The sequence below is a fragment of the Chlorocebus sabaeus genome, chromosome 12 (assembly GCF_047675955.1).
Source record: "Chlorocebus sabaeus isolate Y175 chromosome 12, mChlSab1.0.hap1, whole genome shotgun sequence".
Lineage (NCBI taxonomy): Eukaryota > Metazoa > Chordata > Mammalia > Primates > Cercopithecidae > Chlorocebus > Chlorocebus sabaeus.
The window spans coordinates 57056014-57073973 of NC_132915.1; the positions used below are offsets into that span (position 1 = coordinate 57056014).

Here is a 17960-nt window from a genome sequence, read left to right on the forward strand (position 1 = left end):
GAAGAAAGACCCTGTGAGGACAAAGAGAGAAAGTGTCCATCTACAACCCAAGCAGAGAGCCCTTACTAGATACTACTCACTCTTCTGCTGGCACCTTGACCTTAGATTTTCCAGCCTCCAGAAGGCTGAAAAACTTTTGTTTAAGCCACCAAGTCTGTGGTATTTTACTGTGGCAGCCAGAACTAAGATACCAACAATATTTTAAAGTTTCTCTAAATTAATATGACAAAATCTTGAACCAGAGCACTTAAAAAAATGAAGCTCGGTTATTTTCATCTCATTTCTTAGTTTCTTGACTGACAGAAATAATATCTTGTGGCCATTTCCCGTCACTTATGGTGATATTTTCCACTGGAAGAGTAGGCCTTGGAGGTCCTATTTTTCACAGCCATCCATCTGTCTCAATGCCATTCCATGGTCAGCCTTACATTCAGACCCCTCAGAATGGGTTCTTCATGATTTGCTTCAATTCTACATGTTGAATAACTTTATTTTACTGTTTCCCAAGTTTGTGTAGTAAAGGACTGAGCTATAATAATAGATGTAAGAGAAGGATAGGCTTCTATTATATGATTAATAATGCAACACTATTAATGAAATATTCAAAAGATGAGAGGCATAAATGCTGTTTTAGAACATTCAACAAAATACAATTTTTTAAGAAAGTATTTTATTTTTGTGTCTCGACAGATGAAATTCATAACCTTGTTTTCTGATAAGACAATTCAAACATACAAATCAATTACAACAATGTGCTTATCAGCTCCCCCTCCCACCCCTATATTTTAAAGCAACTGACAGTTTTGAAGGACACCAAGACAATAGGGCTTAGCTAAACAATATGGCAATTAAAAATGGCCCTCTAAGAAAATAATTACAATAGTTGTTGAAAAGAATTTGTCCTTTGAGCAAAACAGACTGAAAAGAATTATCATGAAATGAGAATTATAGCTTCTCTTCCAATAAAGGAGAAAAGGGGATGTATGTTAAAACAATGATACAGAAAGCTGGGGAGTCAGACTGAAAACAGAAAGCCCCAGGTAATAAATGTCTCCAATAAAATGCATCCCCTTGAAGATATCCATTCAAACTCTTGTTTCATATTGAAATAAATAACTGTTCCCCCACACCCAGCACCTGGAAGTGAATCATTTTTATTCTCCTTTGTTAAAATTAATTTAATAATTTTTCCAATCCAGCGTCTCTCTGAGAAAGAGGTGTTGTTATGAATTTTGTAAAAGACAATGACATTAAAGATAACCCAAGCCAATCGATGGCCAACACCATTTTAGATTCTAGCCATTAAGAGATTAGACATATTCTGGCAAACCTGGGGCTCCCAGGGAAAGCAGGGTTCATACTCAATGACATGTAGTTACTCTAATCCTGTAGCACCTTTCTACTAGGTCCCCAATTCTATATACCATTTCCTCATGCTTTTCATGGTAAGCCTCACAGCACCCTTGTGAGGTAGGTAGTGTTATGGTTATTTTGAGAGATGGGGATGCAGAGATGTTAAGTAGCTTGCCCATAAAGAAACATGAATCCAGTGACACAGCCCTAGGGACTCTCACTCCAGATCCTTGTCTTTTTAGTACTTAACTGTTCTGACTCCCTGAGAGTGGATCGTTAAAGCAGGTAGGTCCTTAATGCCAGACTTGTGCCTGGCCAGGTGGACACTAAGGCCTATCTCTAAACCACATGATTTAGATGATAGAATGAGACACAAGTTGCAATCAATATGGAAGCCAAAGGAGTTAATGTGGAGAAACACAGGATTAATGTTTGAACAACAGTTTGATAATGACTTCAGTGATGGGCAGCTTGATTACTATGATAGTGGATACTCAGTAGATGTTGCATAATTAAATGAGTAAATGAATGAAAGGAGATTGTGCTTGGATAAGTGGAAAATTAAATTTTCTGTATCTTTTAAAACAAAGCTAGAGAAATATGATTTTTAACTTCTAATAAAGGATGAGAAGGAAAGAACTGAGTAGATTCCTGAATATTCTGAGGGCATGTATTTAAGCTAATTATTGGTGATATTTAAAAGATATAGACATTTAAAATCATTTTCAATATACAGTGTATTTACTTATCAATTTGGAAACCAACTTAAGATCAATATTAGAGGAAGTGTGATATGTATAAACATCATCCATTTGCCTCTACAATTAAATTCTCTTATATATGCTTATATGATCATTGCCATTTATTTGAAATGCTTGCGTTCTCCAATTCTTATTAAATGTTCTTTTGAAAATATATTCAACCACCAGAACAATGAACTACTCTTCCCTAGACTCACCAGCCAGGATACATTTTTCAGTTACTTTCAGTTTCTGTGAACCCCTTTTTTTTTCCCCAGAAGACTCACAGCAGAAAACAGCTGTCCTGTATTGAAACCAGCCCTACATTAAAGCCAGCAACTTTCTTACAGCAGTGCCATGAAGAGCTCTTGAGACCACTGAAGCACAGACCACTGGATTCTCCAGGTGTTGCTAAAATAGAAGAGCTTATATAAATCAAGGTGGTGGAGCTGACTTGGTAATCTCTTTGCATTACACATTTGTTCTGTGCTCAGTGAATTAATTCCCTGTAGGATGTTTGTACTGATACAGTGTGAGGCTTAAAGAAACTCTGGATGCCACAGTATGGATTTGTGTGTGCGGGTTTGAAGAAGTGTTTGTTTAACTTTTATGAGAGCCCTGCATGTATAGAATGGATGTAACCTATTAGTCTTGTGTACATCCAGCTAATAGCCCATGGCTAAAGGAATAGACTAGATGTAGTGACTTGCCTCTGTGCTATGGTACTAGCATACTTTATCTCTTGTGCTTGGAAATAATATGAATAGTGATGTTGTAGTTAGAAAAGGGTTCACATAAATGTTACTTCTGCCTTAGATGGGGATCTGGTAAAAAAATTTATCTCCCAATATGACAATACAAAATTATTCACTATAGATATAACTTTTACAATCACATAAAAGATTTAGGTATTTCAATCAAAGAGGTATCTAACAGTCTGTTCTTTTTGTAGAGACTCCTTGGATTTTCATCTCTGAGACCCTGACTCTGTAGTGATTCAGGTGAGTTCTTAGTTTTCTTTATTAGCAGACAAACAGAAGTGAGAATCCACATATTTTCCATCTGCCTTATCTTTTCCCTTATCTTTTCTCCAGATGGTTCTTAGTAATATATATGTATATACGTGTCATTCTGCCATTAATACACATATACTATTTTGAGAGTTTGACATATCCTGATTTACCAACGACAGTGTTATGGAATAAAACAATGCCTGCATAGCTATAATAAGGGATCTCCTTCCTAATCCATTTTTTGTGATAGAGGGTCATAATTTTTGCATTTGTTTATAAAAGTTGATGAAAGGCACCAGTGTGACGAGCCCTAGGAAGCCAGTGTTTTCAGATTTTCCACCTATCCGTGGCAGAAATAGTAAGTAAATTTCCTCTCAGGTTTCTCAACTTTCTCCTTAACTTGGCTTTATTCTACATTAATCTTCATGTACTGTGTTTTAGGTCTGATAATGAAGTAATTAAAAAAAGAATATAGGGTTGTACAATAAGCTTATCTGCCTTAAAGGGAGTAGGTATAAACTCCTAATTTTTATTTCGACTGTATCAAACAACACAAAAACATAAACAGCCATCTAGCAAGGGCAGTATGCTCATGACTGAGAAAAATGAAAGAAGAAACCAAACAAACACAAAACTATGATGAACTTCTAAATTTATGAAGTAATACATGACCAGAAAGTCTTTAAAGTGCAGAGCCAGAAGCCAGGCCACTGAGTTAAAAGTATGTTTAGCTTTCACTTCATTATATTATCTTTTTCCCATTGTTTAAGTACAAGTCCTGAAGTATTGGGACCATCTTATCCCTCTGATTGGTGAGTTTACTGGACAAGCTAACTCCTAATATTGATTGGCGAGATGTCTACCCAACACATTCAAAACTATATTTATGGGAGATGGCTCTTGTTTTAGTCTTACTGGTTTAGTAGCATAAAATAAAAGCCCACTGTCAGACATGCAACTCTGACCAGAACAGCTCTGGCCATTAATAGAAAATTTTCAAGAAGAAATTCTCTCTCTAGGGGCAAGCTTTTCATTTTGCAATTAAAGAATAGCAGGCCAGGCGCAGTGATTCATGTCTGTAATCCCAGCACTCTCGGGAAGCCGAGGTGGACAGATCACGAGGTCAGGAGACCGAGACCATCCTGGCCAACATGGTGAAACCCCGTCTCCACTAAAAAAAATACAAAAATTAGCCGGGCGTGGTGGCGGGCGCCTGTAATCCCAGCTACTCAGGAGGCTAAGGCAGGATAATGGCTTGAACCTGGGATGGGGAGGTTTGCAGTGAGCCGAGATCGTGCCACTGCATTCCAGCCTGTCGACAGAGTGAGACTCCATCTCAAAGGAAAAACAACAACAACAACAACAGCAGCAGCAAAGGGACCTTTTCTGATTTCTTGCTAACAGTCTCAGTATTTGTGTGTTTGTTGCTTCCTGGAGGTGAATCCCAGGCTTTCTTGTTATCTGAGAAAGTGATTTCCAGGTACCATGACTGTCAGCTTTCTGCTTCCTTCTCCACCTCCTCCTTCACTGGAAACCATCTAATGAGCCACAAGGAGAGTGAAGATGATACCCTAGATATGACACCTGCCTGAACACATCTCCCTAAAGCCCATTCCCTCAAGTACGGAGGTAAAGAGAGGGCACCTTCACCCGCAGCCCAAGAGGAGTTTAACAATTTTCAATTCATTTCCTCTTTAACACTAGACAATTTTCCCTTTCCCTTTTTTCTATTTGCTTGAAGACTGAAGATGTTTCTCATTTTTTTTTGTTTCTTCTACTTGACACAATGTTTTGAATCGTTTGGCTGAGTGAAGGCTAATTCAGAAAGAAAAACTTGATGGTGGTGTTGTATGTTTGGCTTGCTGAACCCTTCAGTTCTTGCTCAAATAGATTTTAAGCCTTAAGTTATGCCCATTACTTGCTTATGTAATTAATTCACACGAATTTGGATACTTTTGCAAGTGATACATGATTTAGCTCTACTAAAGTAGAATATCTGTAGAGTATGGTTGATATTACATAAATTTGGATGCCCAGCAGGTCGAACTATGACCCCTTTGTAACTTTCTGTAGCTGGATACCCTGTCTTTTGAATCCTCTCTGAGTTGTCTCCACTCACTTTAGCATTTGAATGAGATTCCACTGGACCTGCTTCATCTCTGACAGTATTGGGGATTACTAATTAATACAGTTGTATCTCATGTTCCCTGTGAGACTCATATACCCTACTTCTGCCAATAAGAAAATATTTTTATATGACTCCAGTTGTCTTGTATTGCATTTCATTTCTTATTAATACTTCAATGAATTTAACTGAGATGGCAGCTGCTTAAGCCCTTTCATCAGCAAAGAAAACATGTTTTCCTAACTTACGTTACATGTTAATAAGTTAATTTGTTTTTACATGTTAAAAAACATGCCCACAACAATTAACCAATAATAATAGCTAATGAGATGCAAACCTAAATCAAGATACTTTTGTCATTAGCATCAATTTTTTGAAAACAAAAACTTTCAGGCATTTTTTAGGAAAAGTTTTGCTAGGTTGTTATTAACTTTCAATCATGGGATATTCTCAAAATACCATTTTGATAAAAGACATTAAAGGAAAACACAGATACACATTGTTTTTCTCCTGCTCAAGCTTATCAACTTTTAAAACAGTTATAATTTAAACACAAAAAAATCAAACCACCCTTCCCCACATATTTATATATGTATATATAAACAATAGAAATTATGATTTGGGGCATTCTATACCATAAGGGAAAAACCTGAAGACAACTGTCTTGTGTATGAAGCAACTCAGGTGTTTATGGTATACCTGATTTTATAACTGCGGAGAAAAAGACTATGTTTTCTTCCAAATAGCCTCTATACAAAGTTTGTTCATGATTCAATTCCAATCTCTTATCACACAGATATGTATATAAATCAGTTTGCTGTCGGACATACATTGTAAAGAATGAAAAAATTTTTTTTGCAAGTCTGAATTAATCTCCTGTTTAATTATTTGATTATATTGTATTGATTTTACTGAATATATTGTAGTGTAGACTAAAGATATTAAAGCAATTTAGAATAGGAGGTGTGCAACAAAATAAAGGAAGTTAACATAGCAACCAAATTTCTTTTTTTTTTTTTGGTCCTTTTAGAACAGGCATAAAGTCTTTGACCCATCATCAGTATGGACAGTTATCTTTTGAACTTTATTGGAATTAATTAAGCAATTTAGTAAAACAAATTTGCATTTTTTTGTCTTCTAATGACTATTTTGCATATTAAAAGTAAAGTCTTCTTTAAAATGTGAAGTACTCTCTTGATTATGCCAGCTCTTTTCTCATTCTGCTAAGGCTATAAATAAAGCTTTCTATTTAAGGCTGGCATTATATCAACCCACCTGCTTCTGGAAGGGAGAGGAAAAAAATCAGAATCGCTCAACCTGCACATTGCTGTCAGCTTGTGATTATGTGAATGGTAAGTCTTAACTTTTAAAGTGTTATGTGAGATAGCTGGAGGGTTTTTTTTTTTTTTAAGCAATTTCTAGTTTAACAATTACCCAAGAATCTCAGTTACCAATGAAAGAAGACTTATCCCTGGAGAGAGCATTCATTGATGAGGATGGTAGCAGCTGAGAAGTGACAGTGGTGAGTAGGCAGAACAGGAGAGTGAAGGATCATTTCAATTGCTGCATCAGGAAAGGAGGCAAGTATGTGGGGGAATACCAAAGCTTTTCTCCTTCTGTGGGCTGTCTCAGGGGACTTTAGTTCCTGCTTTTTCTCCTTCCTATTCAGGGTGTTCTCCATGGAGAAGGGGGTCAGGGAGGGAGAAGAGGTATTAAAGACCTTGGTAAACTTGAGAAAGGCAGTCTGGGACGCATGCAAGCTTGTCCTGATCAAACTCCCAAATTTAGAAAGAGTAACATCAGCCCCAGTCCTATTTTAGAAAAATAAGCCTTTTACAAACATCTTAATTATGTATTTTGTTGTTGTTGGAAACATTTCATCCTAGGCCATTTGTTAAAAATCTCACACAAGATAAGGAAGTTCTAGTCCCTACCATTTTTTTGAGAAAACATGCAGTTACACTTAACTGTTCTCCAGACAGACAAACCAACTTCAGAGTCGAAAACCTGTCATTAATTGTTGATTTAAAACCTTGTTTACTTGGCTAAACCTTGCAAGCCTAGCCATATGGCCCCTGAACTCAATGTTTATTAGGTTAATTGAGCTACAGATCACAGCAATCAGCTATCATTTCATCTTGTAGACCTATGTTGTAAAGCTGTCCTTTCCCAGCTGGAGTGTAAATGAGAAGGCTCTTTTGGGAATGGCTTTTGAAGGCGAAAAGGGGAGCATCACTGAGAGATTCATGTCAAGTGTTTGCCAAAGTACCAGAAAACACCCTCTGTTGCCTAACCAAAATAGAAATTCAAAAATCAACAAATCAAATAATATTTCATTCCTCAAGGCTTTCTACACCCAAAGGCAGAATTCCCAAACTCCTCAATCAGAAAAACATCAAGGGTTTTAGCTGAAAGGAACTGAAAGGAGCTCCCAAAGCCAATGGCGGAAAATCAATGGAAATCACCAGGCACATGATGTATGAGTCTAACCAATAGGGAATGTTAATTATAGTAAGAGATAATAAATCTTTACCTAAGTGCTGAGTAGAATGAATGCCTTTGGTTCCAAAGGTTTTGTTACTAGATTCAGATGCCATAAAATCCATTTGTGATAGCTCATGTGAGCTATAGGTTACTGGGTCATAGAAATAAAGGTATAAAAAGGATACCAGTGAAAGTCAAGGAAGAACATAACCTCTGATTCTTCTTCAGGTAGGAGATAATAACTATAAAAATTGGCAAGAAAGAAAACAGGATTAAAATGGATCCTCTAACCTTCCTTAAATTCTTCATATATCTTTATGTTTGATCTTAGACTTCTAAGCTGAAAATTATGTAATTATTTTCTTTCCTAGAAAGCCTCAAAGACATATTCAGTGCTGAATGGCTTCTGAGCACATCCCCTGAAGTTAAAACAAATGTCTTGACACAAAGATGAAGAGAGACCCTGGAAGTAGAAGTTAATTTACATGGGACTCTACTCTTATTTCTCCAAGATCACATTCCCTCTTTTGTTCCTCTGATATAAAAATACATGTGTTTGTACCAGAGTAAAGTGATAAAAGCCAGGCCTCGATGCAAGTGACATTTAAATAATCCTTTTTTAAAGAGTCACAGAAGATTGCAACTTCTAAACTCCTGTAAGAACTGAGGAACACAGAATGTTTGACAGAATAATGAAGAAAAGAATCCATCCTAAATACTGTAGGGCAACTTCTGAATGTGTTTTTCCTAATAGGGAGTTGTGTCAGTAACAAGCAAAATTTCTCAGAAAGTTGAGCAAAACCAGAGTGGAATGAAAACCACTGGGATGAAATGCTGAGCCAAACAACAGTATTTCTTTCTGGGATACTTTGAAACAAAGCCTCTGGGAAGAAAATGACTCAGAGATGTTATATTTAAGCAAGTAAGTTGGCCCTTATGCTGGTATGAGCTGTTATGCTCTACCATGGTCTAGTTGATATAACAAAGAGTAATCAGAAGCCATGAGGGAAAATTCATTAATCCTTTTGTGAAACTGAGTACTAAAGCACCAGCGTTTCAGTCAATGGATACCAGAACTTTGCAGGCACAAAAAGGAACCCAAGATCTGCTCAGATAGTGGGAGTGTAGAAAATTAAATGTCTATTCAATTACCTATTAATCCATTACTATGATGGATGCTTCAGGCAAAAAGGTGCCAGTTCCCCTGAAAATATCTGGTCAATATACTTTTATGATCTAAACACTGACACAGGCAATTTTTTTTTGGTAATCTATCAGAGGCCAATTCAAACAGTAATTTTACTCTTATTAGAAATATTAGATTTGGGAATACTTCAGAAGAGTACTACTCTAAAGTTGACCAATCTGGGTTCTATGGAGCTCTAGGTTTTGAAAATGTTATAGCATGAAAAGAAGTGCTTTCTGCTCATACAAATTAGTGAAGCCCGAAGATAAACAATATTAAACAGGATTCTTATTTACAGGACTTTCCAGAGAATTTATTAGGCTTATATAGATTTTGAATCTCTAAAGGTGGTTACAGAATGCATTTCCCCAATATACTGGTCAACAGGACTTTTTTAAGAAGAATGATTAGAAATATCTGAAATAACTATTGTCCCACAGATCAGAGTATGGGACCTCTAAGAAAATTCATTTTCTTTTCTTCCAATAAAGTGAATAATAACGAAATCTTTTAACTAAATATTTTTCATGGATGGGTACATTTTAATACAATTTCATTTCACTCAGCTGTTTTTGGCCAACTTTTATTTTGCAGTCAAAATCACAAAACCCTCTTGTTAATTGCTCAATGTTTCTCCCTCTTTTTTGACAATTAGTTGAATACTGCTTCACACAATGCTGCCACATAAAGATAGTTTCTATTAACTTTTGGAAGTTTTTTGGAAACCTCTACTTTAACTTTGTTCATTTTCAAATTTGAAAGACCCCATTCCATTTGCACACAATTGGATTTGTGATAGAGTTTGCAGCAGAGCTTGATTTGCATTGTTTGATATAAGGTAATTGGCACAAATGGAAAATAGAATTCTAAAAGATCCGTAATAATCAGAAAAGTCAAATGAAAAATGACTTGAGCAGGCAATTCTTCAATCTTTCATCATATTTTCCACCCTTTATTAGGGGAGAAATTGGTTTAACTCTGTTGCTATCTGACTGGCAAAACAATTTCTGGGCTTGTCCTACTTTTATTGGGATCAATTTAATTTTATTAAAGTTCCTCAAAATTTCAAATTTTCAAATTTCAAACTAAAAAGAGCCAGTCTTTTGAATGTCAACCCGCCAATCCAATATGTCAAGAAGCAAACCCCAGAGACTTTCTACTCCAGCTTACACGTTATTCAAAACATGACCTATTTTCAGATCCCTCTTGAAATGGGAAAAGTATAGATATTTCCTATCAGTTCTATGCTGATTAAATGTGACATTTCATGAACACAGTCCACATTCAATGCTTTCTCAGATCACATAACCATATGCTTTGAAAGTCATTCACTGAACATTTAGCCAAATGAAACTATGCCTCCTCTGAATCAGATCACTGGTGGTCATGGAATGACATCAGTTTTTATAAACTGGAGTGTTTAACTTTGAGTAACAGACATTAATACAAACTGAATTGGACAAGCATCCTTGGGTCAGAGAGAGGAAGAAAATTCAGCACAACTTAACATATTTATAGGGTTATAATCTTGCTTTTTCCTCAGAGGAGAGAAAAAAGAAATCACTAAATGATTTTTAATCCATCTTGTTTTTTCTCAGTTCTTAGAAAACAAGACAAATTTCTCTTTATTACACACGATAATTTTCAAAGTAAAAACCAAAATCTAATTGGGAAGGAAGCAGGAAGAAACCCTGAAGCTGTCTATGCAAGGTAATACTGTGTGTACAGTATTCAAGTAGAGAACATCAGAGTGGCAGTAGTTAGATGTTCCCTTGACTAGCAGCAATCTAGCACGTAGGCAGCTATCATGTTTTAAACAAATCCTTGTTTGCATTAACATGTTATGTATTTATCACCCTGGTTTGTGTTGGCATCTGAGAACTCTTTCTTATTCAGAGAGCTTTTGAATATCTGAATTCTTGATCTTAGCTACTGGTGAATATTATCCTATGGTTATTTGTAACCATTACCTCTTCTTCCATTTTCTATTAACCCGCTAGTAGTGACTGTGGAAAGTAAAATCAAGGAGTGATTAAATGAATCATTTTCATTATTAACACCTACCTTGCATTTTACAGGTACATCTAGTGGTGCACCACCTTCTGGAGAAACCAAGGGCTTTGTTACAGTAAACTGGTCCAGTGTGATATTATCACAAGTATAAAAAATATTCCATTCTGTATCAAAACTAGGCACATGCCTTTATTTATAGTAACAGAAGTTAACAGAGTTGAGCAGTTTTGCCGTGGGTCCTGTTTCTTGGCATCCTACATCAGACAAACACATCTCTCAAAATATCTCCGCCCGTAACTCCAGGGATCTAGTCTCAGGGTCATCTGTAGGTAACGGAAGGTGAAATCACACTTGGATCTATAGTGGTAACTAAAAGCACAACCTCTCATTCATATTGCTTTAAAAACATGTACAGCATATATGTTTCAAAAAAGGAAGAAAAGAATATATTGATCTCTTTGTGGTACTGAACCAACAATATGGTATGATGCAAGGCTTTAACAAATGATAATCATAGATACAAATTTTTCTGTAGAGTATGTTTTAGACAAATGTGTCTTTTAAGTATGTAAATCCTACACTGTAGGTTGTTCTTATTTTTTTCTTTTGTTTTTGCAGTGGTAGAAAATGCTGAATAGTTGTCCATGAGTGTGAGCCAAAGATTCAGGTTCATTACTGAGATCCCCAGAATGCCAATATTTGCAATGCAAACACTTAGTATCCCACTGTGTGAAGGGCTCTGACACATGCCTGCCTGCCTTTCGATGGAGAGTCTCCATTGGAAGTCCTCCTGCTTCTGTAGACCCTGCTTTTGATACAGGGGCAGCTGCACACGGCTGCCTCTTAATCTAGTAATTTACTGTGCCATACTGTCTTACCGATGACCAACATTGATAGAGACAGTAGTGTGAGGGGCGGGCCTTCAAATCATTTTCATGTTGAACCTCCTGGGTCCAGCTACCTCCCCTTCCACAACAGCACCATTGTTTTTCCTGGGCACATACTCAAGGTCAATGCTGTTTTTGTGCTTGCCTTTCCCTCGGCTCCACACAAAAAGGAGAAGAAAACAAAATAAAACCACTCCCAGGAATGTGAAGCAGCCCATAGCTGTAGACACCAGTATTGTTTTAAGGTCCAGGGAAAAAGTATTGGCATTGGTGCCATTGGAAATGGTGTCATTGGAGTCAGTCATGTACATAGGGGTCCTGTTCGCATAAAGAAAGCGATCTGAAGCGAATCCTTTCACAGTTAAGGAGGCTGTGAAGGTGTCATTCCCAGCAGCGTTGCTAGCAATACAAACATACATCCCACTGTCTTGATCCTGGGCAAAGCGGATTTCCAAGGTGCCATCACCCAACACGGTAGCTCTTCCATTGGACTTGGTGGTGATGAAACGCCTTCGGGGTGTCACCCAGGAAATCACAGGCTGTGGGTCTCCATCAGCACTGCATTCTAGCTGGACCGTCTGCCCTTCATCTACTAGCAGATGCTGCAACTTCTTTTCACGGATTTTGGGTTTTTTGCAGGTAAAGTAAAAAGAAAGGGCAGTGCTATGGAAATCCTTGAATGACCTCTCACGGATGGTGTCTGGGCCAGCACACATAGGTTGCTGGCCACCAAACTGCAGGGTGGGTTGTCGCTGCAAGATCCAGAGAAGGCGGCAGTCACAGGCCAGAGGGTTGTTGTTAATGCTCAGGACTTCCAGAGCCCTAGGGGAGGAGAAGACATTCTCTTCCAAAGTTTCCAGCAGGTTCTGAGACACATTAAGCACGCGTAGGAAGCGGAGCCCTTGGAAGGAGTGAGGCTCAATGGTGCGAAGCTGGGCCCCCACTATATGAAGCTCCTGAAGGCGGATCAGGTCAGAGAACATGCCTGCTTCAATAGTGCTGATGGGATTGTAGGAGAGGTTAAGGTGAGTCAGGTATACCAGGTGTTTAAAGGCAAGGAAGGGTACAGTAGACAGATTGGTGTTGGTGATTGAAAGGGACGTGAGGTTGAGACCATAGAGGCTATTGGCAGGCATCACATCCAGTAAAGGCCAATAGTCAATCTCCAGGTGTTTCAGGTGGAACAATCTTTTAAAGGCATACACAGGCATATTGTTGATATTGAGATGCTTCAGATGCAAGCTGATGAGGCTGCGGAGGTGGGAGAGGGCTTCTGTTGGTACTGCTGTTAAGTTGCATTTCTCCAGGGTGAGCTGCTCCAGGCTAAGTAGCCCACTGAATGCCCTATGTGATATATAAACCAAATCATTGTCCCCCACTTCTAGAGACTTCAGGTTATGCAGATCCTGGAACATGTAGTCTAGTAAAATGACAATCTTATTCTCACTAATGTCAAGCTTAGTGAGATTGGACAGCCCTGTGAATACCCCCAAAGGGACCAACTTTAGACGATTGCCTTTTAGGCGGAGGGAACGCAGGTTAAAGAGATTGTTGAATGCTCCTGGTTCCACATTGGCAATGATGTTGTCACTCAAGTCTATCTCTTCCAGCAGAGGATATGATATGAATTCTTCAGGGTTGACACTTTTTAGCCTGTTTTTACTGAGGTCCAAGATTTTGGTTTCGATGGGAATGCCTTCTGGGATGGCGATCAGTCGCCTTCTGTGACAGCTAACAGATTTATTCTGGGCAGAGCACTCACAGCGAGCAGGGCAGCCAATGGTGGATCCCATGAAGATTAACACCACAGCCAGACCCAGGAATGGCTGCCAGCATGATATGGCCGTGTGAAGCATGACTCCACTTCTTAGTCTACACCTTGGTCACGGGCCTGCATGCAAGGGGCAAAAGAAGGGAGGAAGAGAAGGTGAGTTAGGATCTAAATAGGTTAAGGGACACAAATAGAGCAGCAAATGGAATGGAAAGGGTGCTGGATTTGGAATCAATCAGACCTGGGTATAAACCTGAGGGTTGACCCTCTTAGCAACATATGTTCTTGGTCAAGTTATTTCATCTCTCTGTATTTTAGATTTCCTGGCTGTGAAATGGGGATAATGGGGATAATAACAGTAATAGCTTCCCAGAGTTGCCATGACAATTTCAATGTTTGACAAGTATAATGAGATAAAGACAATGTGTGACACAGACTGTGAGACAACACAGTATAAATTTCACACTCAAAGGCTCTATTTTAAATTCAAATGAAAGAAACAGAGGTCAACAGCTAAGAAGAAAGCAGTTCAGTTTGAATCAGTGTCTGCATCACTAATGTTTAGGATATCATCCTCTATTCAAAACAAAGCTAACAGAAGTTTCATTCAATATCAGGCCTTTAGGTGCAACATACAAAACAAAGTTATGTTCAATGCAAGGTGTTGGAATGTTTTTGTTCATGTATACATTTGCTACTTTTAACCTTTGAATGTTAATGTATGTATCTTTCATAATTTAGCAAAGTTTAATTTATGAAGGGATTTTCTTATTTGAGGCAAACAGAAGGTCCTCCAAGTATGCCTGTATTGTTTTTGTGTTTCTCATAGGAATGAGGCAGAATCAAGGTACAGGATGGCTATAATAAAAAATGCCATTTTAAATGATTTTGAGATAAATATTGAGGAATGGGAAGAGAAATAACTTTCAGAAAAATATCTTGTAATGATAAATGAACTATCCCTCTTTCACATTCAAACAAACTCAGTGCACCTGTTAAAGTGAAATTAAATAGGTAGCAAAAGAGATCGGAAATGAGTATGTTTTAAATATGGATAGTTTAGTAGACACTGAATTCAGCTGAATAATAAAAGGTGTATTACTGAGCTCTACTTTTCAACTTGGAGTTCTCAGGGGTAAGCTTTATCCATGAACACCATATTTTAATTAAGGTTAAGTAGTTTGAAACAATACTTTTAGATAAAGAAGTGTTTTATAAACTTCAACATTCATTCCTGAACTATAAAGGAAAAATTAGTAAGAAAATAATTATCCAATTACAGTGTTTACATATATATCTATGTCTACAACCACAGTATGTCTTATATGTAAACAAATTTATGAATAAAAAATAACAAGTAGGATCAAACTTAATGGTGAATCACTAAATCACTAGAAAATTTTCCTACAAATGTAGAAACAAGGCAAAAACCCAGAAAGTGCTAGCATATCAGTTAGATAGGAAGATAAGAGTTATAATTTTTGGAAAATATGTGGCAAAACTATCATTATTCACAGATCAAATTAATGTCTGTCATGAAAACCAATGGAAATCAACTAAAAATGATTAGAACAGTAGAATAAGTGAATTAGCATACTACACAATAAATATAATTTTTTAAAAATTATTTTCTTGTCTACACAAATAAACCATTTAGAAAATACTATTGTAAAAATTATTTCAGTCATGGCATCTCTGAAAAACATCAAATTCCTTAGAATAAACTTAACAAGGAATACATAGAACTAATGACAACTATTAAACCCCATCAAGAATCAAAATAACTTATTAAAAGAGGGATGTACTATGTATTTAGAAAGATTAAATATTATAAAACATTAATTTCTTTTTCCATAGAACACACATTACAAAGAATAATGTTTTAAGCTTGAAAAATTAATTCTAAAGTTCATTTGGAAGAAAATATATATGAAAATAATCAGAAACAGTAAAAAATTTATGAAAATACCTGCCATACAATGCATTCAAACATGAGATACAAAACTAATAATAAATCAGCATGCTATTGACACAAAAATAAAGTCAAGAAAACAAAAAGTAAGCAATTATATCTAAATATATTTGAAAAGTCAGTTTATGTTAAAGGTGGCATTTTGAATCAGTGAGAAAAATACAAATGATTGACTTGATATTTTGTGGGAAAATTTGCATACTAACTTTACTTCTTCCAATAAAGTAAATTCCAGATGAATTAAGGATTCAAATGTAAGAAGAAAACAGGTACTAGAAGAAAATTCAATAATTTTATAATATTAGAGTTAAGTAGCATTTTCTGTGAATAAAGCTAGAAACCAGGAAGAAAGATAATGATTCTATTGTATACATTTTTAAAACTTGGTATAACAAGCAAGCATATAACACACACATGTGATTGCTAAACTGGAGAATATATTTAAAGCATATGTAAGATAACAAGGTGAATGCCAATAGAAAATTAGGAAATGAGTGTAATAAAATTAAAAATACCCAATAAGTATATGAAAAGGTGATTAACTACTAGTAAACAAAGAAATGCAAATTTAAAAATAGGGGTATATAATTTTTGCCTGTCATATTGATAGAGTTTGATAATCATTTTTAGCCAGAATTAACAAGGGTAGAAAATGAACATTCACATACTGATATAAAGAATATAAACTGGACATTAATTGATATACTAGATTTAAATATAAGTTCAATATGTTCATTTCTTTGACCGATTTTATTCCTATTTCTAGAAATGTATCATTAGAAAATAATTGAACCAATATACATATGTTTGTTACAGGTTTGTCTACAATAGAGCAAAATGGAAATATGTAACAGTAGGAATTTAGTTATGTAAGTTATAAAACAGCCATACAGTAAAATACCATCTAGCCAATACACCGTAACCCTTGACTGCTGATATGGTTTGGCTGTGTCCCCACCCAAATCTCAGCTGGAATTATAATTCCCATAATCCCCACATGTTGTGGGAGGTAACTGAATTGTGGGGTGAGCACCCCCATGCTGCTGTTCTGTGATAATGAGCGAGTTCTCACAAGATCTGATGGTTTTATAAGGGGCTTTTCCCTCTTTGTTCATTCTTTCCCTTCCTGCTGCCATGTGAAGGAGAATATGTTTGCTTCCCCTTCAGTCATAAGTTTCCTGAGGCCTCCCCAGCCATGCTGATCTGTGAGTCAATTAAACCTCTTTTCTTTATAAATTACCCAGTCTTGGGTATTTCTTCACAGTGGCATGAGAACAAACTAATGCAACTGTATACTTATTAACATGGAAAATGAAATGATATATACTATACCCATATTTGTATGTATGAACATATTTATATATATATGAATATATATACACATATGAAAGGAAAAAACTGGAAGGATGCAATAAAGATGTTGACAATAGTAACTTTTTGAGCTGATAGGATTAATGGTGATTTTTACTTTCTTTTTATAACATTATTAATTCTGAATTTTTTCAAAAATATACATGTATTACTTTTATAATTAGAAAAATATTTTAATTTTTGAAAATGTTTTCATTGATACATATTTGTACATATTTATGTGACAATGTGATATTTTGTTATATGCATAGAATTTGTTACACGCATAGAATGTGTAATGATCAAGTTAGAGTATATAGAGTATCCATCACCTTGAGTATTTATCATTTTTATGTGTTGGGAACATTTCAAGTCTTCTAGCTGTTTTGAAATACACAATATATTATTAACTACAGTCACTCTACTGTGGAACATTAGAACTTATTCCTTCTATCTAACTGTACGTTGGTACCCATTAACAAACCTCTCTTCCTCTCCTCCCTTGCTCCTGGCCACAGTTGCCAGTGTCTGGTATCTATCATTCTACTTTCAAACTCCATGTTATCAATGTTTTTAGCTCCTACATTTGAGTGAGAACATGTGATATTGCCTTTCTGTGCTTGGCTTAATTCACTTAGTGGCCTTCAGTTCTATCTATGTTGCTGCAAACAACACTTTATACTTTCTCTTTGGTTGAATAGTATTTTATTGTATATAAGTACTACATTTTCTTTATCCATTCATCTGTTGATGGACACTTAGACTGATTCTGTATCTTTGCTACTGTGAATAGTGCTGCAATAAACATGGGGGTGCAGATATACCTTTGATATACTGTGCATTACTCCATTTTCATGCTGATGATAAAGACATACCCAAGACTGGGAAGGAAAAAGAGGTTTAATGGACTTACAGTTCCAGCAGAGGGATTGCTGGATCATATGGGCGTTCTATTTTTAGTTTTTCCGAGAAATTTTCATACCGTTTGCCATAGTGGCTGTACTAGTTTACATTTCCACCAACAATGTTTAAGAGTTCCCTTTTCTGCACATCCTCACCAACGTAA

General features: G+C 36.3%; 1 protein-coding gene across 1 annotated transcript in view; it reads right to left on the reverse strand.

Moving 5' to 3' along the window:
- Positions 1-5977: 5977 nt before the first annotated feature.
- LINGO2 (leucine rich repeat and Ig domain containing 2) overlaps positions 5978-17960 on the reverse strand; it is a 329593-nt gene continuing 317610 nt past the window's right edge. The window contains exon 2 of the mRNA XM_073021709.1: positions 5978-13692. Coding sequence (XP_072877810.1) covers positions 11837-13657 — 1821 coding nt within the window. The 5' untranslated portion in view covers positions 13658-13692 and the 3' untranslated portion in view covers positions 5978-11836. The remainder of the gene's footprint in view (positions 13693-17960) is intronic.